Below are 24,808 nucleotides of genomic sequence, written 5' to 3'. Positions count from 1 at the left end.
TCCCACAAATGTCAAAAAAGTCAAAGAATTTTTAGGTAAAATCGCTGCCTTTCACAAATTTATTATGGTTGTGGCTGAGTTGGCCCAACTTCTCCATGAGATGTTCCACATGAATGTTCTTTTCCTGTGGATGCCAGCCTGCACAAAAATGTTCACACTTTTCGTATCTAAATAACTTTCCGCTCTTTGTTTGGCAATTTTCCATCCCGTCCACCAACTGGTTTATGGGCATAAATACCTCTCAGGACGTTCTTGGGGTCATTCTCACTCATTGATACGGGGATGGTTCCAAAGGTCCAATAGCTTAAGCATAAAAAATGCTCAACTTTGCTCCACACCACTACTCACAAGTTGAAAACGAAGGGCTTGCTATCATCTACACCCTCAAAAATTTTCATGTGTTCTTGTGTAGGTCTAAGTTTCACCTCACTACTGACCACAAGCCCTTGGTTTTGGTGTTTAATCCACCTGCTTCATTGCCTGACAAAGAAGCACATCAACTCCAATGTTAGTCCTTGTTTCTATCTCACAACAGCTATGAAACACAGTTCTGGCCTACTGTGCATCATGTAAATGCTGACTCACTGTCCCAGCTTCTGATGGGACCAGATCCTACTTTTGATCAAGAGAAACTCCTATGTTTTCACTTAGATGTTGAGATGCAAGTACAGTGGATGGGTTTCATATTAATTGCTCCTGGACTGCAGCTGATGTTGCTGCCAATATGGTCTTGTGTCAAGCTGTTCACCTCATTCAGCACGGTTGAATGGATAGGCCTTCAGGCAGTGCTACTGATTCTTTGCATAACTATTTTGCCTCTGTCACCATCTTCAGTATTTAATAGTGCTGTTTGCCTAGTTATGGATGGGCTGTCATCTAGGGCTGTGAGCCCGGATGTCCTATGGCGGGGTATGCTTCTGCTCCTACATCAGTGACAATGGTGGGACTCGCATACAAGTTATTGACCCCTCAACATATGTTTTGGCCTAACATCAATGGTGACACTGTATATCTTTTCACAGCATGCTCTCAGTGTGCTACCCAACAGGCAGTGCCACAGTCGATGCTGTCTCCACAGCCCACACCACAGCATCTGTTCATGTTGATTTTGATCGGTACTCCACAAATTCTTACTGGTTGTTGATTTTTAATGCTTTCTCTATGTTTCCATACGTTATCCACTGTCATTTATGTAAGCCATGGCTATAATTCAAGCCCTCTTCACAATTTGTTCTACTGAAGGATTGGCTTATATGCTTGCGATGGAAAATGGACCACAGTTTGTGTCTCACGCCTTCCATTATTTCTATGCTCATCAAGGCATTCATCATGACTGCCTTCCGTTTCATCTCCAATGTAACAGTTATGCAAAACACCTCGTCTGCACATTCAAGGTTCAGATGAAGAACTGTGCTACATACACTTCCATAGATGACACCTTGGCACACTTCTTGAGTTCCTACAGGTTTATGCTGGTAGGAGATAGGAGTCTGGCCAAAATGCTCCAAGGTCACCAACCATGCACTCTCGTGCATCTGCTGCCACTCCACCAACAACCATCGACACACCCCTCGTTGTGGATTGCTCCAGGCTTTGTGGTCTGGGCTTGTGGGTTTGGACACTGACCAATGTAGATTCTGGCCACACTCCACAACTACTGAGGCTGCCGCCTCTCACTGTATGGTGCACACCAGTGATGGGCTGGCGGCACGCCATGACCATTTGTGTAACACCACAGCAAGCACTGCATGCCTGTGGCTGCCTTCACCTACTCCTTGCCTTCACTTTTTTAAGCTGTTGAGCATGGAAAATATTGTATTAACATCTGTAGCACAATTAGTCAAGCTTAATATCAGTATTGACAGTCTCATTCCGATAAATGTAATGTAGGACATTCCTCTCACTATCCCATGAAATGTGATTATTTTAAAACCATCATCAGTCTGAAAAAAATATTCCTATAAACCTTCAAAGAATGAAAAACCCTAAATGATGTTTTTACACAGAAATGTCTGCTACTTGCTGTCATAAGAATTGACAGGATATCAAAAGTAGAGCCAAATTTTTTTCAGTTCAGTATCAAAGTGTTTGAAAATCTTTCTGAACTTCCAAATGCTTTGGTTTTTCCAGTGAAGCAGATGAGAACCACAGGATTAACGCACTTCCTTTTGCGTACAGCCGCAAAGGATATTCCTGGATGGATTAATACATAAAATAAAAGAAATTCACCTATAGATGAGTGATAAGTAGTGCATAGAAACACAAAAGAAACCAGCTTACACATTACCTTCTGAGCTCTTGCTCTTTTTCTAGCAGAAGTACACATATTCACTCTCACAAGCACACAAACACTAAAATGTACACTTCCACAGACACACTGAGACTGACTGTTGATTATCAATTATTAAGAGTAGTTGCCTGGGTAGATTGAGGAGGAGAGGGAAGAATGCCTGAGGTGGGGAAGGGGTAGATAAGAATGCATGAAGTGGGGCAGGCAGAGGGTGGGATGCAGGAGGTGAGGAGGGGGCAGGTAAGAATGGATGAGGCAGGGGTGGGGCAGGGAAGGATGCACAAGGCAAGGAGGGGGTAGCCGGAAAGATGATGATGAAGATGATATGGTGTTATGGGCGCTCAAAAGTGTAGTCTTTAGCACCCGAACGGAAACAATAATGGACGAGTGTCACTAAAATGCAGCAAGTGCAAAAATAAGACTAAAATTAAAGGTGACTGTCTACATAGGCAGTGTGCACGTCAACAGTAACAAATTGGAAAGCAGCATGTAAAGAGGAGAACTGCAAGAGAATGTAGGGGAAGGGGTTAAAATGAAACACATGGCACACGTTTGGAACTGGCCTGTTACAAGAACAAAAAGGAGTGGTCAGCCACTTGGCAACACACTAAAAATTCCAACCTAAAATTTTAGGCAGAAGCCCAGAAACATCACAGTACCTTAGAACTTTCTTGACACTCGCCTCGTCATCGGCTAAAATCGAGGGCAGATCCCCACTAATATTAACTTCCGCCCTGACAGAATGATATAAATGACACTCAACTAAAATGTGAAATACAGTGATTCGTACGCCACAGGCATCACACAGCGGGGGTTCCTCTCGCCGTATTAAGAAGGCATGCGTAAGAGGACAGTGCCCTATGCGAAGACGTGTAAGGGTCACTTCGTCCCGCCTAGGTGACTGGCAGGAGAAACACCATGGCTGGATGGTGGGTTTCACCAACCGCAGCTTATTTTCCCTCACCACTAGCCATTGCTCCTCCCACAATTGCATAGACTTCCGCCGCAGCACAGAAATGACACCTTGCAAAGGAATAGAACATTGTGTCAACTCTGGTGGGAAGGCGAATCCTGATGACACATTCGGGGAACACTACTGAGCAGCCAAGAAAATCCCCGTGTTGGGATCCATCAGTGTAGACTACTGTAAAATCATGATGCCTATCTAAATTATTAAAAAACAAAGATTTGAAAGTAAAATCTGATGTACTGTCTTTCTTAAAATTTGCTAAATCCAAAATCAGTCTTGGCCTCTGGAGGAGCCAAGGTGGATATCTGCTTCAACCTCGACGTGAAACATTAAAACCGGCCACACCCATTTCTAAAATGCAATCCTTTGCACAAATCCCATAGGGCCTTGTTGCTCATTGCCGGTTGCGAAAAAGTCTTTCCAGTGGAGGCCGAGCAACAGTGTGGCATGCAGGTGTGTATGGTGTGGATAATGTTTTATAGGCCTGGCGCACCATTGGTAGACGCCGCTGGAGGTGAAGTGGCGGTTTACCTGCCTCTGCACAGAGGCTCGGTATGGGGCTCGTTCTGAATGCCCCAGTGGCCAACCGAATCCCCTCATGGTGCACCAAATCCAACAGCTTTAAATAAGTGGGTCTTGCGGACCCATACACCGTGCATCCATAATCAAGCCGGGACTGCACGAAGGCCCTGTAAAACCAGAGCAGACAAGTCCTGTCTGCTCCCCATGTGTGGTGACTAAGACATTTTAAAATAGACAGCGCCTTAAGAGACCATTTTTTCAGTTCCTTAATGTGTGGCAGCCACGTAAGCTTAGAATCAAAAGGGAGGCCCAGAAACTTCACCGTGTCTTTAAAATTCAGAACGGTATCCCTCATCCTCAACTCAGGCAAGTCAAAAATGGAACAAGAATGGTTAAAAAGAACACACACTGACTTATCAGTTGAAAACCTAAAACCAATCTTCTGTGCCCATTCATCCAAACGTCGCAGAGTGAGTTGCAACTGATGGGTCATCGTTGCAAGGCTTGAAGAAGAGCAAAATACAGAGAAATCGTCCACAAACAAGGAACACTGCACACGACTTTTCACGACAGATGTAATACTATTAATAGCAATGGCAAAGACCGTCACACTTAAAACACTACCTTGAGGGACACCATTCTCCTGTTCAAAGTGACCAGACAGTATGTCTCTGACTCGGTACTGAAAATAATGTGGCGACAGGAAGGACCGAATAAAATTGGGAAGACATCCACAAAAACCCCATTTGTGGAGCTGCCTGATGATAAGATGCCTCCAAGTAGTGTCGTATGCCTTTTCAACGTCAAAAAATATTCCCAAAATATGATGCTGGCGCAGGAAAGCCTGTTGTATAGCCGCCTCCAGGAGGGCCAGGTTATCAAAGGTGGAGCAACACCTCCTGAACCCACACTGAAAGCGACTAAGGAGTTGTCTGAATTCTAACATCCAAACAAGGCGGCAGTTGACCATCATCTCCAAGGTCTTTCCCACGCAGCTAGTGACGGCAACACTACGGTAACTACCCGGGCACGTGCGGACTTTCCCAGGTTTTAAAAGAAGAATTAAAATTGCTTCACACCACGAGTCCGGGAAGTGACCGGACATCCAAACAAGATTAAAAAGTCGGAGGAGGATTTCTTTATTTCTCCCTGTGAGGTGCTGCAGCATGCTATAGTGGATTCTATCCTGACCGAGGGATGTATCACGAGCCCCACACAATGCAGAATCCAGTTCCCACATGGAAAATGGGCAATTGTACTCTTCTGTGTTGGGTGAGCAGAAGTCAAAACTGCTCCTCTCAGCAGCCACTCTGTGGGGCTGGAAAGCCGGATTCTGACTGGCGGTTGCAGTAATAGCTGCAAAATGAGCCGCCATAGACTGGGCAATATCTTTTGGGGTCGTTTGCAGAGTACCACTTCACATTATAGCAGCCATAGGGCACTTCCCACCTTTCCCAGAAATCCTCCTGATGGTCTCCCATACAATGGAACTTCGTGTAGAACAATTAACGGTGTTCAGGAACTGCTGCCACGACCTCTTCTTGCTCTCTCGTATAATCTGATGACACTTTGCCCTCGCCACCCGAAAGGCTGCAAGGTTCTCTACAGTTGGCCGGCATTTGAACCTACGCAGAGCTGCCCACCTAGCCCTGATTGCAGAACAGCATTTTTCGCTCCACTAAGGGACAGGCTGCCACTTCGGTTGTCCCGTGGACTGTGGGATGGACGCTTTCACTGGCACGGTGGATCACTTCAGTAATATGATGCACCCATTCCTGGACGCTGACACGATGTTCAAACTGGGCTAGCTGACTATACAGTGCCCAGTTGGTTCTACCGAGCACCCATCGAGGCGGTTTCCTTTCTGGTTCCACTGCATGTGGCAGGTGAATCCAGATGGGGAAGCGATCGCTGCCGTGTAAGTCATCAACCATTTCCCATTCAGCAGTGTGGGCGATGGCTGAAGAGCAAAGCAATAGATCAATGGCAGAGAACGACCCAGTTGCAATGCAAAAATGGGTGCTTTGACCTGTATTTAGCAAATAGGCACTGGAAGACAGAAGAAGCCCCTCGATTGCTCTACCCCTGGGGCAAGTACTCACAGAGCCCCAAAGCATATTGTGTACATTAAAATCACCACAGAGGATGAAGGGGTGGGGGAGCTGTGTAAGAAGATCACTGAGAGCCTCTTCGTCGAGCACATCATGTGGGGGCAGGTAAAGCGAACATATTGTTAGCATATGACGCACATGTACTAATATTGCAACTGCCTGTAATACGTTGTGAGGGAGAGAGGTGAGGAGTGGTAGTTGGCGTTGACGAAGATACCTACTCCTCCTTGAGCTCTCTGTACACTCAGGTCATCCTTTTTGTGGAGGACATAACCATGTAGCTCAGGGGTGTATGTTTCACTGAAATTTGTCTCTTGCAGACATACACACATAGGTCTATCCTGAATCAGTAGATGTAGTTCCTCCACATGTGTACTGAACTCTTGCAGGTTCCATTGTAATATGGGAACCATCACGATGGTTGTATTTTCTGCCTCTCTTTCCGCCAGGGTGGGGAGACTGCAGCAGGTGGAGGCTCAGTCTTGGGGCAAGATGATTGCCCCATATTCTCAGACTCCATCAGCTCTTGGGAAGAGTCTGATGAAGCGTCTGGTGGGACCACATTAACATGATCCGAGGGTTTACCAGCCGATTTAATCTGTTGGCGCTGCTTGACGTGTGCTTTCCTTTGTTTAGGGGGCTTTGCTGGAACTGTAGCTGGTGTGTTTATGACCATGCTGGGCTTTGGAACAGCCTCAGCCATTGGAGATGCCTGGGGCTCTTCAATGTTAGCTACTGTACCTTTCTCTGCTGTTCGAGGAGTGGCTACGGGCTCTGATACACTTGCTGCCTTGCAAGTGCACTGACATGTGCAGGTGTTTGTGCCAACACTAACAACTAATTTGTGTAGATGCATCGACTTTTGGAGGCGGCTTCTGAACAAGGGAGGCAAAAGACGTAACGAATGTGGGGGGCTGCATGGCCTTAAAGATCGTTTTGGCTTCACTGTAGGCGATACGCTTAGTTGTTTTTATTTCTTGTATTTTACGTTCCTCTAGAACTAAAGGCAGGAAGATTAGTGTTTAATGTCCCATGTCATCAAGGTCATTAGAGATGGAGCACAAAGTTAGATTGTTTCAAGGGTGGGGAACAAAAGCAACAATCCTGGCATTTGCCTAGAGTGATTTAGGAGAATTATGGGAAACCTAAATCTGGATGGCCAGGCATGGATTTGAATCATCAATCTCCTGGTAAGAATTAAAATAGAAGTGTTTGTACTGTAATATTGTCCTTCAGAATAAGAACAGTACCAGTGCATAGTTTTGTCCTGACTGTGACTGGCAGTAACTCCAGCACAATACTATGTATTTGTTAGTATCATGTATTGGCACTGTATCTAAACAAAGTAGCTGAAAGCAGCCATGTAAATGGTTGTATGTCACCATATTTTTCAATGATAAACTTCACTGTACTATAAAACTGTATTGTTCTATATAACAGCAAGAGGTTGAAATTAAGATAAATGGGACACAAAATAACTAACAAGTGTAACTAAAACAATTAAATTAACTATTGTGAATACAACACACTTGAAATCAACATAAAGTGCTTTCCTCAATAATCTTTTAAGATCTTTCTATTCACAATTTTCTGCTGCTGAACCTTTAGTTCAATGTCATTTCAAAATGATCAGCAAAGTAATTCCATTAACTGTAGTGTCAGCACATATTTACATATAATAATAATAATAATAATAATAATAATACTAACCAACACGGGGAATAAAGAGCATATTTCAGGCAAATGAATGATTACTGTGTCAGGTTTTAATATTTTCAACTTTCCTTCATTTTAAATGTTCTTTTTCTGCAATACAAAGGACTGGGTTTTTATTTATCATCTCTCTTTCCATGACATTTGTAATTTACATATTACATCTCCCCACAACTATTTTCTTGTATGTATGCTAAAGAAGAGCATTGGTAAATATTCTTGGTTATTTTTACAACAAGCACAGTTTGTTAACCTCCACATGCTTGCTATTTTATAGGTACATGATGCACAAATGATAGTACTAATATATTCTACTACAGTAAGAAGTCACAAGATGATAAAAAATCAAAGATCCACTGATCTGGGAACAGGTGGAGGACTTGGGGAAGGATGGTGCAAAGAATGAATGCTAAACTCTTTATGAACCAAAAGAAAGTTTTGTTGAGCAACAGTTTTCACTATTTCAAAATGTTTTGTTAGTTAATTAAACAATCCACAACCTAGGGCAGAAGAATATCAGTATGAAATAGACAGATTGCTACTCACCACATGTGGGAGGTGTTGAGTGGCAGAAAGGCATAAAGAAAAAGTCTGCTACAACTTATCAGCTGTCAATCATTCCAAAGTTGTACACAAAAACCTAACATTCAAACAATCATAACTCATGCACACATAGCCACAATTGTTTGTGTGTACTTTTTTATAATTCAGGATCAACTGCCACTTTTACCACAATGCTGACCTCTTGCGTAAATTACTATGTAACACCAATTGACCTTCTGACAAGTTTACTAGCTGCTAAATGGCAGCATCATCTACAAAGAGTGCTCCTCAGATTGTTTCCTAAATTGTTGATACAGATAAAGAATAGCAGAAGGCCTATAACACTTCCCTGTAATGAACACTGAACCCACAGTTGTAGCAGGACCTCAGCAACCAAAGATGACAGAGGTCTGTGTGTGTGTGTGTGTGTGTGTGTGTGTGTGTGTGTGTGTGTGTGTGGTTTTTTTAAATATCTGACAAAGGATTCACTTTGTTGGCATTCTTTTCCCTATGGGCTTGTCTGTCACTTAAGGCTCATCTACATGGTTAGTAGCAATCTATCAATTTCCTATTGCAGTTAGTTACTTACATGTTCCACAGAGCATATTCATTATCAACATTACCATATGGTATGTGTCAAGTGAATAAAAGATAAGACACTATATTCCTATTAATACTCCTAGGATCATATTACAGAAAAGCAAAGAATTCCAGGAAACCACAAAACTGCTATTCATTGATTTTGAAAAAGCCTATGATTCTGTGAAACAAGAAGATTGTAAACACAATCGAAGGTGTGTATGATGACTGCAAATGTTGTGTTCTCCACAAGGCAAATGTCAGAGGTCCAAAGCAGTAACAACCGGAGTCACCAGGACATTATTTTGTCACCAATACACTTCCTATTTCCCGTTGACTCAGTTACGAGAAGAGTCACATGGGGCAGAAGATGGGGAATCGTAAGATGGTTCCATGAATGTCTGGAGGATTTGGATTTTGCAGATGACAGTTTTATTAACTGAAAGGCAGATCTGTAAGCTAAATTAAACTCACTGAAAAAAGAAGCAGAGATTTCTGGGCTCAAGATAAACATAGGTAAAATAAAGGAAAAAAGTGCTGCTGCTTATAGGGGTATAGCAAATGGAGATAAACTTTCTACCATGTTTGTTATTCTTTGTTCACATACTAAGTTAACAGTGAGTGGGATATTTCTGACAATCCAAAACTGGATGATATTTTCAAAGTTAAAAGCTAGTTCATTTATGCGAAACCAATCAGAATATTTCATAAAACATCATTTGCCATTTTCCATGTTGATGTTTTTTTGCACATCCACACAACAATGCTTGCATGACCTGCACAACAATGCTTGAATGATCTGCAAATAGGACTCATTCTCTCTGGTACATCTAAATTACAAGAAGAAAAATACTGGGTCAGTGATCAAACTTTGTGGGACTCCCATTGTAATTTATCCCAATGAAGATGGTATGGTGTCTCTCAATCTCGCATTCTATATCTTAAATAAGAAATAGACCAGATACGTGCTGAAATATGTATTGATTAAAACTTCAACTTCTCTCTAGAGTAATACAAATGAAATAATCAAATGCCTTTGATAAGTCACACAATATAGCAAAAGCTGAAATTTTACCATTTAAAGATTTTATTGTGTGCCCAGTAAATGAATCAGTAGCTATCTCAGTAGAGTGGACCTTTTGAAATCTATATGATGCATTGCTACATGAGTATTCCATTACTACACAGGTGGGTGACAACTGTGGAGTATACTGCCTTCTCAAAAATTTTAGAAATAAGGCTGCGCAAGAGTTATTTACATGTGAGGTGTCACCCTCTTATAGAGAAGCCTAAGAATGCCAAATTTAATGTGTTTGGGAAAACATCTAAAATTAATTATGGACTACATAAGTGAGTGAGAACATCACATGTTACAGTTCTACAACTTTTTCGTCTCTTACTGGTAATATTATCCACCCTGTAACAAACTTTTAGTTTTAGAGTCATAATGATCTTCCTTATTCAGATTTTATAAACTCACCCCAATATTCTGACAAAACAAGATGATTTCATCTTTATCTCTATTCTTATAGGTTGAGCTGTGTATCTCTGGCAAATTTAAATTCCTTTACCAATGGCTCTCTTAGTTCTGAATCTGACCCAAAGCCGACACCTAGCCTGAGTGTAATAATAGATTTGCTAACTTGTCCTTGCCCTTTCTCTTCATACACTCCTGGAAATGGAAAAAAGAACACATTGACACCGGTGTGTCAGACCCACCATACTTGCTCCGGACACTGCGAGAGGACTGTACAAGCAATGATCACACGCACGGCACAGCGGACACACCAGGAACCGCGGTGTTGGCCGTCGAATGGCGCTAGCTGCGCAGCATTTGTGCACCGCCGCCGTCAGTGTCAGCCCGTTTGCCGTGGCATACGGAGCTCCATCGCAGTCTTTAACACTGGTAGCATGCCGCGACAGCGTGGACGTGAACCGTATGTGCAGTTGATGGACTTTGAGCGAGGGCGTATAGTGGGCATGCGGGAGGCCGGGTGGACGTACCGCCGAATTGCTCAACACGTGGGGCGTGAGGTCTCCACAGTACATCGATGTTGTCGCCAGTGGTCGGCGGAAGGTGCACGTGCCCGTCGACCTGCGACCGGACCGCAGCGACGCACGGATGCACGCCAAGACCGTAGGATCCTACGCAGTGCCGTAGGGGACCGCACCGCCACTTCCCAGCAAATTAGGGACACTGTTGCTCCTGGGGTATCGGCGAGGACCATTCGCAACCGTCTCCATGAAGCTGGGCTACGGTCCCGCACACCGTTAGGCTGTCTTCCGCTCACGCCCCAACATCGTGCAGCCCGCCTCCAGTGGTGTCGCGACAGGCGTGAATGGAGGGACGAATGGAGATGTGTCGTCTTCAGCGATGAGAGTCGCTTCTGCCTTGGTGCCAATGATGGTCGTATGCGTGTTTGGCGCCGTGCAGGTGAGCGCCACAATCAGGACTGCATACGACCGAGGCACACAGGGCCAACACCCGGCATCATGGTGTGGGGAGCGGTCTCCTACACTGGCCGTACACCACTGGTGATCGTCGAGGGGACACTGAATAGTGCACGGTACATCCAAACCGTCATCGAACCCATCGTTCTACCATTCCTAGACCGGCAAGGGAACTTGCTGTTCCAACAGGACAATGCACGTCCGCATGTATCTCGTGCCACCCAATGTGCTCTAGAAGGTGTAAGTCAACTACCCTGGCCAGCAAGATCTCCGGATCTGTCCCCCATTGAGCATGTTTGGGACTGGATGAAGCGTCGTCTCACGCGGTCTGCACGTCCAGCACGAACGCTGGTCCAACTGAGGCGCCAGGTGGAAATGGCATGGCAAGCCGTTCCACAGGACTACATCCAGAATCTCTACGATCGTCTCCATGGGAGAATAGCAGCCTGCATTGCTGCGAAAGGTGGATATACACTGTACTAGTGCCGACATTGTGCATGCTCTGTTGCCTGTGTCTATGTGCCTGTGGTTCTGTCAGTGTGATCATGTGATGTATCTGACCCCAGGAATGTGTCAATAAAGTTTCCCCTTCCTGGGACAATGAATTCACGGTGTTCTTATTTCAATTTCCAGGAGTGTATTTAGGCCATGAGAAGTATATCCCTAACTTCCCACAGCAATTACTGGAATAAAACAAACATCGATCTGAAGGAGCTCCTTCAACTCCCTGTTTACTACTCCTATCTCCAATCTCCAAGAAATCCACACTTCGGTGTTCATTAGTGGCCCCCATTTCATCCAGGTCATAAATAAACCTGGAATTATTTTTTAAATATCTGGTGTGTTTCCAGTCCCCCCCCCCCCCCCAGCTATCACCACCTGATCTTCACTGAAGCCCTTACTCATTTGTTCTAAGCTTTCTCTTACCAAAACTAACATTTGGTTTCACAAAAATTATAGCCCCATACCCTCAACCTAATTTTTCCTTAGCTGTTGGTCTACACCCCTCCAATTACTGCTACCTTATTTTTAAGTTACTTAGCAGTTTTTTTTACTGCACCCAACATTCATCTACATCTTTATGAGACTCTTCTTTCTCTAACTCTGATAGCAAATGAAATCTATCACTGAAATGAATTTTGAATTTACTAAATCTCCTCATGTCAACTATTTGCTTGCCACTTTGTCAAAGCACCTTTTCTTTTTTTCCCTTAAACAGTCATTATACAAATTTTGTGTTTCTAACTCTTCCTGAATGGGACAAATATTTGTCACCTATTCCTCAATTTTCTGGTCTTTCTGGCGTAATTTATCCTTACATAGAAGTGTCCCACTGAGTGTAACACTCTCTTTCCCACTGCCTCTGCCACAGTGAAATTGCAGCCTTGAATTTTCACAATATATTCCAGGTTTCACTAATCTGCAGGGACATGCACATTTGTCACATATGGTTGATCAATTTTTTAATGTGTTAACACTCACTAAAATGGGGAAAAAGCAATAAATGTACTGAAACAGACATTTATGATAGTGAAGAAATATCTAGAACTCTACTGGGGATCTAGATTCACCCACTGTGTACCCTTTCTAAATTCAAGTGTTTGTGGTAAAACAGTTAGCTATTAGCCACCACTGCTGGCTAAGACCACCCACCTGACCACACAAGGTGTCACAGAACATATTGTGTGTCCTCAGTGGTTTATAACTCACTGTCACCAACAGCAACAATAGTACAAAACGTACTGTGACTAACTTTCATGAAGTTAGCTCTTTTAAGCTGTACTGATATACAAAATAATCATATTTCTATAATCAAGATTTTCACCTTAACAAAATATTACAACAAAAATGTTTTTTCCTTGTTATTGAAACTTGTCGCAAGCTGAAATAGTATTTCAGTAAAGAGTCAACCAGGCATTGGACAATGCAGAACTGCTTGCAATGGTTATGGAATGATTCTGTTCTGGCATGAAAATCATTGTCGTCTTGCCACAATTTCTATGCTTTCAATTTGAGTCTTCTCTGTTACGCAGTAAGTGATATGACATCTTTTAAATATCCACATTTTACTAAAGCCATTGCAGACGAAGTCAAATGCATTATCAATTAGAAATGGTACAAAGATAGGGAAAACCGTTACACATTATCTTGACTGCATTGAGGAACTGGTTTCTGAAGAAGGGCTTGAAGTGTGTTTCAATAGAAATTGTGGCAGACTTCAGTTCAAATATCCTGAGGCAGATGATACGAGTCTTACTCACAAAGATCAAATATAAGGAAAACTTAGTGCCCCTATTTCTACACAGGAAAGGGGACTTTTAAATATGCTGTAAATTTCCAGTGCTGTGATATTAATTAGAAACTTACACAGATGTAAATCATATATACTATGCTTTTCAAGGCTATTGTATTAGTTAGTTCATATATTACTATGGTAATTTTGTGTGTAGGTAGACGTAACTTCGTGTGTTAATTAAAGTAAATTATTACATATTTTCTACCTATTCAGTTCATGAACATAAATCTGTATAATGTATGGAGTTTAATACAAACAAAATGAATTAAAGTCCACATTTTCTGATCCTAAAATATCTTTTAAAAATTTAAACAGTACATACAAATAAATAACAAAATAATCCAATAGGGAGGCTGATGACAACCAGAATGTGTGGGAATGTCCATTTACATGTACTTCTAATATGGCAGTCAATTTAAGACTAAGTAAAGGACCGAGTTGACTGGCACTTAAAATGTGATTTCCTCAGCGAATGTGGTTATGTAATTATGTGGGTGAAAACATATTGCGCTAAGAATTTTTCATTACTTCAGTGATGCTAACTCATGGGTAGAGAACTGTGCAAACCTTAGGTGCCACCATAAATGTACCACACCACCCTGTATTTCATCTCTTTATCAACTATCCAATGCACATATTACTTTGGGTCTCATGAACATGCTCAAAATTAACAACCACTTCTGAATGCTTTTAAGCCAATATATAACTTTCTCTATCTTTTTTTCAATCGCTTTGATACATTCATTGGCAAAAACAAAAGTAAATTACAATTTAAATTTATATTACAAGAATATTTACATATTTAATTATACAGTCAAACAAATTGTCATTTCACACTTCAGAAAGGCTTTTTGGTTCTGTATCAGCTTATTCAGCATGCACAATAGCATAAAATTCACGGTTTCCATGGTTTTTGTAAAATGACCATCAACATCTGTTCCATGTTTTTCCCATATTCACTATGCAAAGAACTACCTGATAGCAGAAAGCCAGAACAAATGCCGGCTGGGGTGGCCGAGCAGTTCTAGGCGCTGCAGTCTGGAACCGCGCGACCACTACGGTCGCAGGTTCGAATCCTGCCTCGGGCATGGATGTATGTCATGTCCTTAGGTTAGTTCGGTTTAATTAGTTCTAAGTTCTAGGGGACTGATGACCACAGCAGTTAAGTCCCATAGTGCTCAGAGCAATTTTTTGAACCAGAACAAACATATGATAATATTCTTATGTTAAGCAACTATATATAATGAGTGGCTCAGAAGCCAAGACCTGCAAAGATTAAATGGCATTCACAGAAAAATACTAACATAATCAACGCACTAAGGAAAACCTACAACGGAATAACAACAATATTGAAAGGACAGATTGCTACTCATCAGATAGAGGAGTCACTGAGTCACAGACAAGCAGAATGAAAAAGACAGCTAAAATATTGCAGCTTTTGGACCAAGTTCTTATGCATACACACATTCACAAAAGCACAACACACAAATCACTGTCTCAGGGCTCTAGAGCCCATTGGCCTTGTGATGGATAACTGGAAGAGGAAGAGAAGGAAAATAGTAGAAGAATACAGACTAAGTGAAAGGAATGAAAGAGGAATCCACCTGGTAGAATTTTGCACAAAGAATAATTTAATCATTACTAACACTTGATTTAAGAATCGTGAAAGAAGGGTAACAAGTCATCAATGATTGTCTATCTTATGTTCAGTAGTCTGAAGTCACTCAGTGTTTTGTTTTCATTATATAATTTTAAATCTTCCATCATCTGATATCTATAATGTAACACCAATGTTGGTCAGTCAGTCTTTGTCACAAGTTATATTCTGTGGAACCGCCCACAGTTTGAGTTGTTTACTAATCTGTCTTCTGAAATTTTACTAACTCACAACAAGAAAGTTCGTCATCTTCAGTGTTTATGAACAATGAATATAAGGAGAATGTAAATTGTATAGTGTTGTGCACATTTATTTAGTAACTGTTCATTAATCTTCTAGAAAAATGATTAAAGGAAAAGAATATGAAACATAAAACAGGTAAGTAACAGTTCAGTTTCTTTATTTTACGGTTATGTTATTCACTGTGCACAAACCTGTCTGGCAGTACAAAGTGAAAACAAATATAATATTAAAGTCTTAGTTTAACTATACATGTTCAAAAAGTTGCTTACCATCTCATCTTCAATCTTCAAAGGGTCACACTCATCAAGATAATCATTGTCAGATGCCAAGTGCTGCAAAAACAGAAAAGCATTAACATAAAAACAAAAATATAACAAGTTAAGAACACAGCATTAAAAATAATGGTTCTTAATATAAAGAAAAAAAAATAACCCCACCATTTGTTTGTCTGTAACTGATATTATAATTATTACACAGGGAAAATTACAGATGCATAATAAAAAATGGCTCAATGATTCACCTCACCTTACTGTACAGAGTAAGTTACAGATAAATCATGCTGACACAAGCACACATTACCACATTCCAGCCAAGTATTTTGAAATAAACAACATCAGTCCTATATCCTATATTATCAAAAGTATTCGGACACCCTTTAGTGGACTTTAATATGGTGTGTGTCCACCCTTTGTCTTCATGACAGCCTGAACTTTGCTGAGGACACTTTCGACCAAGTGTCTGAATGCTCATGGAAAATGGCAGTGGCTTCTTGCTCAAAAGCCAAAAACATAGACAGGTAGTGATTTTGAACATGGGGGTCTGGAGCAAAGTTGACATTTTAACTCATCCAAAATGTGAGTCAATGAGTGGGTTCAGGTCAGGACTAGGCAGGCCCATCCATTTCAGGGTTGTTACTGCCCAAAAACCATTGGCACACAGATGCCATTTTATGACAGGATGCACTGTCATTCTGATACAATCAATCACTGTCTCCAAACTTTTCTCTACTATATGCAGACACAATGCTGTAAGATGTACTCATATCCTTCTGCATTTAGTGTTTTCTTAACTGCAATACAGGGACCACACTCTAACCACAAAAAGAGCTCCTAATATCACAAAATCACCCCCGCTGTAGTTCACTGCAGTTCAATGTTGGGATTATATGTGATGACAGGTAGCATTCTCCTAACATTAGCTGGCATCATATTGCCAAAGCGCATGGCGTAATCACTCCAAATCATTAATTTCTAGGCACCCACTGTTCTGTGGCATTACTATTTATACAATATCAAGTGTCACTTAGCATAAACTGCAGAAATGTGTGGTTCATGAGGAGCTGCTCAATCACCGTACCCTTCTCTTTTTAACACCCAATGTACAATCACTGTGCTAGCTACTCTGCTGGTAGCACTTTTGAACTCACAGGTAATTCCTTACACTGATTTCATGTGATTTTTTTTATGGCCACCCTCTACAATGCTCAGAGGTCTCTGTCTGTCAGCACAGGAAGTCAGTCTGGTCTTGGTTCAGCTCTGGTCCTTCCTTTGCATTTCCATTTCACAAACACATCACCAACAACTGACTTGTGACTTTAGAAGTGTTGAAATTGCCACAATTTATCTGTTACTCATGTGACACCCAATAATATGTCCAAACTGTAACTGAGTTCTCTTGACTGACCCATTCTGCTGTCATTGCTGCTCTGTTGGGAAAACAATATTCTGTGCATCATTTTGTACTCTCATGACATCTGGTGGCCAATTCTACATTATGTAGGGGTGTCTGAATACTTTTATCATATAGTTAAATCAACTGCACAGCTTAAAATAGTATCATATAAACCACCTTATTAATGCCTGCTAATAGCATCATTTTTCAAATATGTGTCACAAATGACTTGTGATAAATTATTATAGTTTCAGCTCAATACAAATGTATCGTACTTTGGACACAAGTAAAGCTTAGTCAACTCACGAGACATCATCAGTATGTAATGCTACTTACGCATCAACTGATATGTTTCATTACAACACACAACTTTATTTATATTACACTGTTACAGAGAAACAGAAATTGTGCAGGCTGTTTAAATACAACTTCTAGGGAGTAAATGCCTGATGAACAATTCAGAGATCTACAGTTTCGTTCCTGGTTAATACCAGGAAAGTTTTGCAGATTTACATTGACTTTCTTGTGTGTTAGTAAATTTTTAGGAGTCTGAAGACACACATGTTCTTTTCCTGTCTGAACATCCTGTGCGCACATGTTTAATGTAGATAGTTCTAGGCTAGAATCATTTTGAGATACATTCATTAAGGAAAAATGAATTACAATACATGCGAAAGTTAAAAACAAACAAAACCTACAATTTTTGCGCTTTCCAAACCCTAGAGGTGTGTACATGTTCGTTTTTGCTGAAAAACCATTTATCTTATAATTGTAACACTTTGAAGATCACCACTGGGAAACTTCTAGTCCTTTATGGAAAATCTAGATTAATGAACTACATGTCGAAAAAGAAAAATCAGTCAATTAATTGAGAGTATTTGAACATAGATTTCTTAAGAACATTCAGACAGAAAAAATAATGAATTTGAAATATTATTGAGGTGTTACAATCTGACAGCAGTGGTGAACCTTCTAGTGCAAATGCAGTAAAATAGCAGTACCTTAATTAATAAAAGTTCCACAGAGAAGAGCTCATCATCAAAAAAACTCATTGTTATACTATCCAACAATGACAAGACAAATAAAAATGAACCATCTAAGAACACACATAGGTAGGTAAAGTGTACAGTAGGTAAAGTGTAGAGTAAGTAAAGCGTAGAGTAAGTAAAACGTAGATTAAGTAAAGCGTAGAGTAAGTAAAGCGTAGAGTAAGTAAAGTGTAGAGTAAGTAAAGGGTAGAGTAAGTAAAGGGTAGAGTAAGTAAAGTGTAAAATCCCTGGTTGCACAAGAAACTTTAAAAGTGGGAGGAAGGCACAGGTATACCACCTTCAACTTGATCATCCTGGGTGAAGAACTGAACAGTTTGGACCACCTTTCATACTGACAATACTGAGCAAGGTGGCGCAGTGGTTAGCACACTGGACACGTATTTGGGAGGACAATGTTTCAAACCTGCATCCGGCCATCCAGATTTTGATTTTCTGTGATTTCTCAAAGTCGCTTTAACAAATGCCAGGATAGTTTCTTTGAAAGGGCATGGCCAATTTCCTTCACCATCCTGGACACTGTCTGAGCTTGTGCTCCTTCTCTAATGACCTCGATGTCAATGGATGTTGAACACCAACTTTCGTCCTTCAGACTGACTCAATGAAGTAATGTATACATCAGAGTAGTCCATTTAAACACAAACATTCATCTAGCACATCACAGTTTGGATTCTAAAAGCCCTGTCCAAGTGACAATGCATTTTGTAACTTAGTCAATAAACACTGTAAGCCTCAGATAGTAAAACATGCTTAGCCTGGCACTTTCTTATCTGTACAAAGAATCTGCAAGATAAAATATTACCTGCTCTTAAAATTCTAATATTTATCAAATTAATAGGTTTGAATCATACTGAACAAAAAATTATTTTGGATATTTCATGACATGTTGACAGAGAAGAAATTTTTTTAGACTGAGAAATAGAAACAGAACCAATCACAAGTCACCTTTTCAGAGAATTACTAAGCGATTCTCTGCAAATAGATTAGAAATATAATGGACATACACTTCTGCATAACACCATTAAAGGTTAACAAAATGTTAAAGACAGGGGATAGTGCATAAACCATAAATTTTTAGGTGTGGAGAATTCCAGATTACTGGGTGTAAAATGTACCAGAATTTTTGGTGTAAATGCTGATGAAAATTTGAACACAAAGAAACACTGTTGACATTTTTAAAAAATTTAAGTTTAGCACCTTAATACAGGGTTTTTCGAAATGAACATACCACTTTTAAGGCATTCTATCATTTAATACATTCAACTTACAATGGTAAATAATACACCAAATGAAATAGCAACTCAAACAGTTTTGTTTGTACACCTGTGCACAATACTAAGAGCATGTAATGACAAAGAGTGACTCAAAAACGTGTTGAACGAGTGCGAGTCTTTCATGCTTAGCCCCAAGAAATACCCCACGGAAAGTTTATGGGCCTTTTTTTTCAGTGAATCAACGTTACTGATGTTTCTTATCATGATGTGCTACAACTATGACCCATGCCTCAATGGGAAGAAGCTGAACAACACATGTTTATTTGGGACCAATATGGTGCACCGCCTCACTGGCATAACTCAATACATGACTGGTTAAACGACATTGTATCCTACCTGTGGACTGGGCACAAGGGCCTGGTTGACAAAGCATTTTATGCATGGCCTCCACATTCACACACGATCTGACGTGATCATGTGTACGTGTCTTTGATACCAGCTGATCTACCTGACTTTAGAAACAGTGTTATTGCAATAGTTACTCCTGACATATTGATCAAGGTTTCGGAACAACTCAGCTATTGACTCAATGTGTGATCGGTGTTCACACTGAATAATTGTAAGAAAAACTGTTTCTGTTTCTCTTTCATTTGGTGTATTATTTATAATTGTAAGCTGAATGTAATATGTGTTACAAAGCCATAAAACCCGTATATTCATTTTGAAACACCCTGTATTTTTCCACAGCAGCTACATTCAGAAATAAAACAAGTTAAATATTAAGATTTATTTTTTTTAAATTTTTTTGTGAAGTGACCAAACAGTGAAGTCGTCAGTCCCTTAAGAGATTTCTACTCATTAGTATCTTATGGCATCAGTTTCAGGAATCATCCTTTCTTAGACAGAATGTATTAACTGCACAAAAAAGAACAGAGAATACTTTGTGACAATGACCCACATTGATCTGATAAGAACTTTTAACAGAGTTAGATATTCAAATAGCATCTACACAGAGCTAATGATATTTTGCTGTGTTACAATTTGAAAAGAGCAGCAATGTTTACAACTATAAAACTAGAAGGAAAAACAAATGTCATTATTTATTAATATTACTGTTTGTGGTTAAGAAAACTTAAACATTCTGCCACTAAAAATTTCTGGTCTATAAATTAATATTTATAAGGGCAGTCAAATGAAACCTTGATAATGTACAAAAAAGTATGCTTACTCATCATATAGAGGAGATGTTGAGTAGCAGACAGGCACACCAAAAAGATTGTTAAACATGTGAGGTTTGGCCAAGGGCTTTCTTCTTAACTAGGCAAAACACACACACACACACACACACACACACACACACACACACACACACACACACACACACACACACGAGAACTGTCCCTTGCCACTGGCAACATGCTTGCAGTCTGGCCTTAGTGGCCAGAGACAGCGTGCGAGCGCGCGCAAGTGTCTGTGTGTGTGTATGTGTGTTTTCTGCTTGCATGAATTTGTGTTTGGTTGGTTTGTGGGATTAAAGGGACCAGACTGCTATGGTTATCGGTCCCCTTTTTCCAGAAAAACTAAAACCACCCACAGAGAATAAAAAACGAACAATAGAAAATACAGCAGACGACAGAGGACAAGAAATACTCAGACAGAGATCAGACAAAACAAATTAAAATCACACTGAGTGTAACGGTGGTTGGCCGACCATAGGGGAAAAAAAAGGAAAAGCCAACCACTGAGGACACATTAAAAACTCAGTTTAAAATCGTAGGCCAAAGGCCAGAATCAACAAAAAAAAGACATAAACACTCAGATTAAATGATAAAAAACCCCTGCCCGAATAAAACGCAAAACTAAGTCCACCATGGCAGAGTCATCTGTTAAAAGGGCAGGGAGCATGTCGGGCAGCGCAAACAACTGCCTGAGCACACTTAAAAGTGGACAGTCCAACAAAATGTGGACCACCGTCAAAGCCGACCCGCATCGACATAGAGGTGGGACAATAGAAAGCTGTGTGTGTCAAGCGGGTGTGGCCAATGCGGAGCCGGCAAAGGACTGCTGAGTCGTTGCGAGTGGCTCACAGGGATGACCACCACACAGCTGTCGTCTCCTTGACAGCACAGAGTTTATTACATGTGGTCAGTTCGCGCCATTCATCGTCCCATAGCGCAAAAACTTTGCGGCATAAGACTCCCCTCAAATCAGTCTTCAGGAGGCAAATGTCCAGAGATGGTTTACTGGTGGCCTCTTTCGCCAGGCGGTCAACATTTTCATTGCCAGGTATCCCACCATGGCCAGGGGTCCACACAAAGACCACAGAGCGGCTGCAATGTGCAAGAGTATGCAGGGACTCCTGGATAGCCATCACCAGATCAGAACGAGGGAAAAACTGGTCAAGAGCTCGTAAACCGCTCAGGGAATCGCTACAGATCACGAAGGACTAACCTGAGCAGGAGCAGATATACTCTAGGGTACGAAAGATGGCAACCAGCTCAGCAGCAAAAACGCTGCAGCCAGCCGGCAATGAACGTTGTTCAGAATGGTCCCCTAGAGTTAGCGCATAACCAACACGACCAGCAACTATCGAACCATCAGTGTAAAACACGCCAGAGCTCTGATACGTGGCTAGGATGGAATAAAAGCGGCGGTGAAAGGCCTCCGGAGGGACTGATTCCTTCAGGCCCTGTGCCAATTCGAGGCGAATGCAAGGGCGAGGCACACACCAAGTGGGTGTATGCAGAGGGACCTGGAAAGGAGGGGGAATAGGAAAAACCCCAAGCCCGGAGAGAAGCTCTCGGACGCGGACCGTGATCGTACAACCCAACCGGGGCCGACGTTCTCAGAGATGGATGACTGCCTGCAGGAACAGGAGACAATAATTTGGATGCCCACGCAAGCTAAAAACATGGGCAGCATAAGCAGCCAGTAAATGTTGGCGCCGTAACTGCAGTGGAGGGACAACTGCCTACACAAGTATGCTGTCCACAGGGCTGGTCCGGAAGGCACTTTGCAAAGAACGTTGGTGAGGCTAATGGGGCGGTAGCTGTCTATCACCCTCGACCCAAATACAGTTGTAAAGGTCAAGGAGGCGCCACTGGCAGTCCACTGAAAGGTGTTTCAGCATCTGACAGCGGATGTGATCTGGCCCAGGAGCTGTATCAGGGCAAGTGGCTAGGGCATTGTGAAATTCCCACTCACTGAATGGAGCAATGTAGGATTCAGGATGGTGGGTGCGAAATGAAAGTCGCCGACATTCCATCTGCTCTTTAATGGAGCGTAAGGCCAGTGGGTAATTGGCAGAAGCGGCACTCAAGAGCAAAATGTTCTGCCAAGCGGTTGGCAATTACGTTGGAGTCAGTACAAACTGCTCCATTCAGTGAGAACGCAGGGACACTGACAGGGGTCCAATAGCCATAGAGGTGTTGAATCTTGGCCCAGACCTGCGATGGAGTGACATGGAGGCCAATGGTGGACACATACCTCTCCCAGCACTCCTGCCTGCGTTGGCGGATATGGCGGCGGGCTCGCGCACACAGCCGTTTGAAGGCGATAAGGTGTTCTATGGAGGGATGTCGCTTGAGATGCTGGAGCACCCGCCGGCGATCTTTAATTGCTTCAGCGATCTCAGGCGACCACCAAGGCACAGTCCCCCACCGAGGGGACCTAGGAGAATGGGGAATGGCAGATTCTGCAGCAGTAATGATGCCCGTGGTGACCGAGTGAACCACCGCATCAATGTCATCATTAGAGAGAGGCTCAATAGTGGCAGTGGAGGAGAACAAGTCCCAGTCAGCCTTACTCATAGCCCACATGCAATGGCGCCCAGAAGACTGACGCTGTGACAGTGATAGAAAGATCGGAAAGTGGTCACTACCACGCAGGTCGTCATGCACTCTCCATTGGACAGACGGTAAGAGGCTAGGGCTGTAGATCGAAAGGTCGATGGCAGAGTACATGCCATGTGCCACACTGAAGTGTGTGAAGGTACCATCATCTAAAATCGAAAAATCGAGCTGTGCCAATAAATGCTCAGTGGTGGCACATCGACCTGTCGCCACTGACCCCCCACACAGAGGGTTATGGGCGTTGAAGTCGCCCAGTAACAAGAAAGGTGGCGGCAATTGGGTTATCAGCGCAGCCAGGACATGCTGCGTGACATCACCATCCGGTGGAAGGTAAAGACTACAGACGGTAACAGCCTGTGGCGTCCACACCCGAACAGCGACAGCCTCTAAAGGTGTTTGTGGAGGGAGAGACTCGCTGTGAAGAGAGTGAAGGACATAGATGCAGACGCCACCAGACACCCTTTCATAAGCTGCCCGGTTCTTATAATAACCCCGATAGCCATGGAGGGCGGGGGATGAATTTGTGTGTGTTGTCTACTTCAGAAGACCTTTTGGCTGAAAGATCACATCTTTAGCGATCTTTTTGATGCGCCTGTGTGCGGCTTTGAACATCTCCTCCATATGGTAAGTAACAACCTATCCTTTTCATACTACTGTCATTATTCAGTTCCACATTTTTATTGTTTAAATAAACTGATTGTAATTTCAAAAGTAATCACTACAGCTGTTGATAATTTATGCCACTGTACAACAAGATGATCAGTGCCATCATGGAAAAATGTTTTCAGCTTCCTACTAAACCATGACCATACTTTCGTGTGCACCTATTCCTCAAAACAAAATTTGCTACACAGGTTGCCAAGGTTGTTTTGACAACACTGGAAAAGTTTCATTGGGAAGCCCTTACACATCTTCTACACAGTCCTGATTTCTCCCCATGGGATTTCCATACTTTTGATTCTTTAAAGAAAGATATTCGTAGCCAGCGATTTACTTCAGGCTAAGAGGTACAATCTTGTTCTGTAGGCAACTGCAGATACTTTTCCATGAAGGCATTGACTGTCTTGTCTGAGAGTAGGATAAATATATTAACAGTTTTTACAAATATTTTTGAAATACCATACAGAATATTTACTGGTTAGAAAATAGTGAAATACATCCAAGAAAAATTTGGTGAATGGTATGGTTGCCAACTGATTCACACGAATCAGACAAAGAAGACAGTGCACAGTGGTCAGATTTTGATTTACTGATGACCACTGATAAATTTGAAGGATCTAGGGGTCCAAACATATTTCCCAAACATACACAGACTGTTGAGGATATCATAGAATTATACAGGGTATACACTAAGTCCAGGAACACTTTCAATTATTTATTGCACAAGCACTAGACATGGAACAGGTGTCATACAAATGAGGGGGGACCCAAAAATAACCAGAATTTCTTTATAGAAAGCATATACTTAATTGTTTTCAAATACAACCTTAATCTCCTTCAAAGTACTCTCCACTAGCATTAACATACTTGTCCAAACATTCATTCCAGTGTTCAAAGCACCTTTTAAATTCATCCTCTTTGATACCTGCTAGCACTTTCATGACATTGCGTTTTACGTCTTCCACATCCACAAAACGCTTCCCTCTCAAGT

At 41.7% G+C, this 24,808-nt stretch overlaps 1 protein-coding gene across 5 annotated transcripts in view; it reads right to left on the bottom strand.

Moving 5' to 3' along the window:
* The window catches only part of LOC126213256 (zinc finger protein 253-like), a 167,790-nt gene that overhangs the window by 23,072 nt on the left and 119,910 nt on the right, over nt 1-24,808 (bottom strand). For all 5 annotated transcript variants that reach the window (XM_049940907.1, XM_049940910.1, XM_049940909.1 and 2 more), the window contains one exon: nt 15,645-15,707. In XM_049940907.1, coding sequence (XP_049796864.1) covers nt 15,645-15,707 — 63 coding nt within the window. The remainder of the gene's footprint in view (nt 1-15,644; nt 15,708-24,808) is intronic.

This window comes from Schistocerca nitens, chromosome 11 (assembly GCF_023898315.1).
Source record: "Schistocerca nitens isolate TAMUIC-IGC-003100 chromosome 11, iqSchNite1.1, whole genome shotgun sequence".
In the NCBI taxonomy this organism is placed as follows: Eukaryota; Metazoa; Arthropoda; class Insecta; order Orthoptera; family Acrididae; genus Schistocerca; species Schistocerca nitens.
Note: the sequence above shows the minus strand (reverse complement) of the source record. Positions and strands in the feature narration are given on the sequence as shown.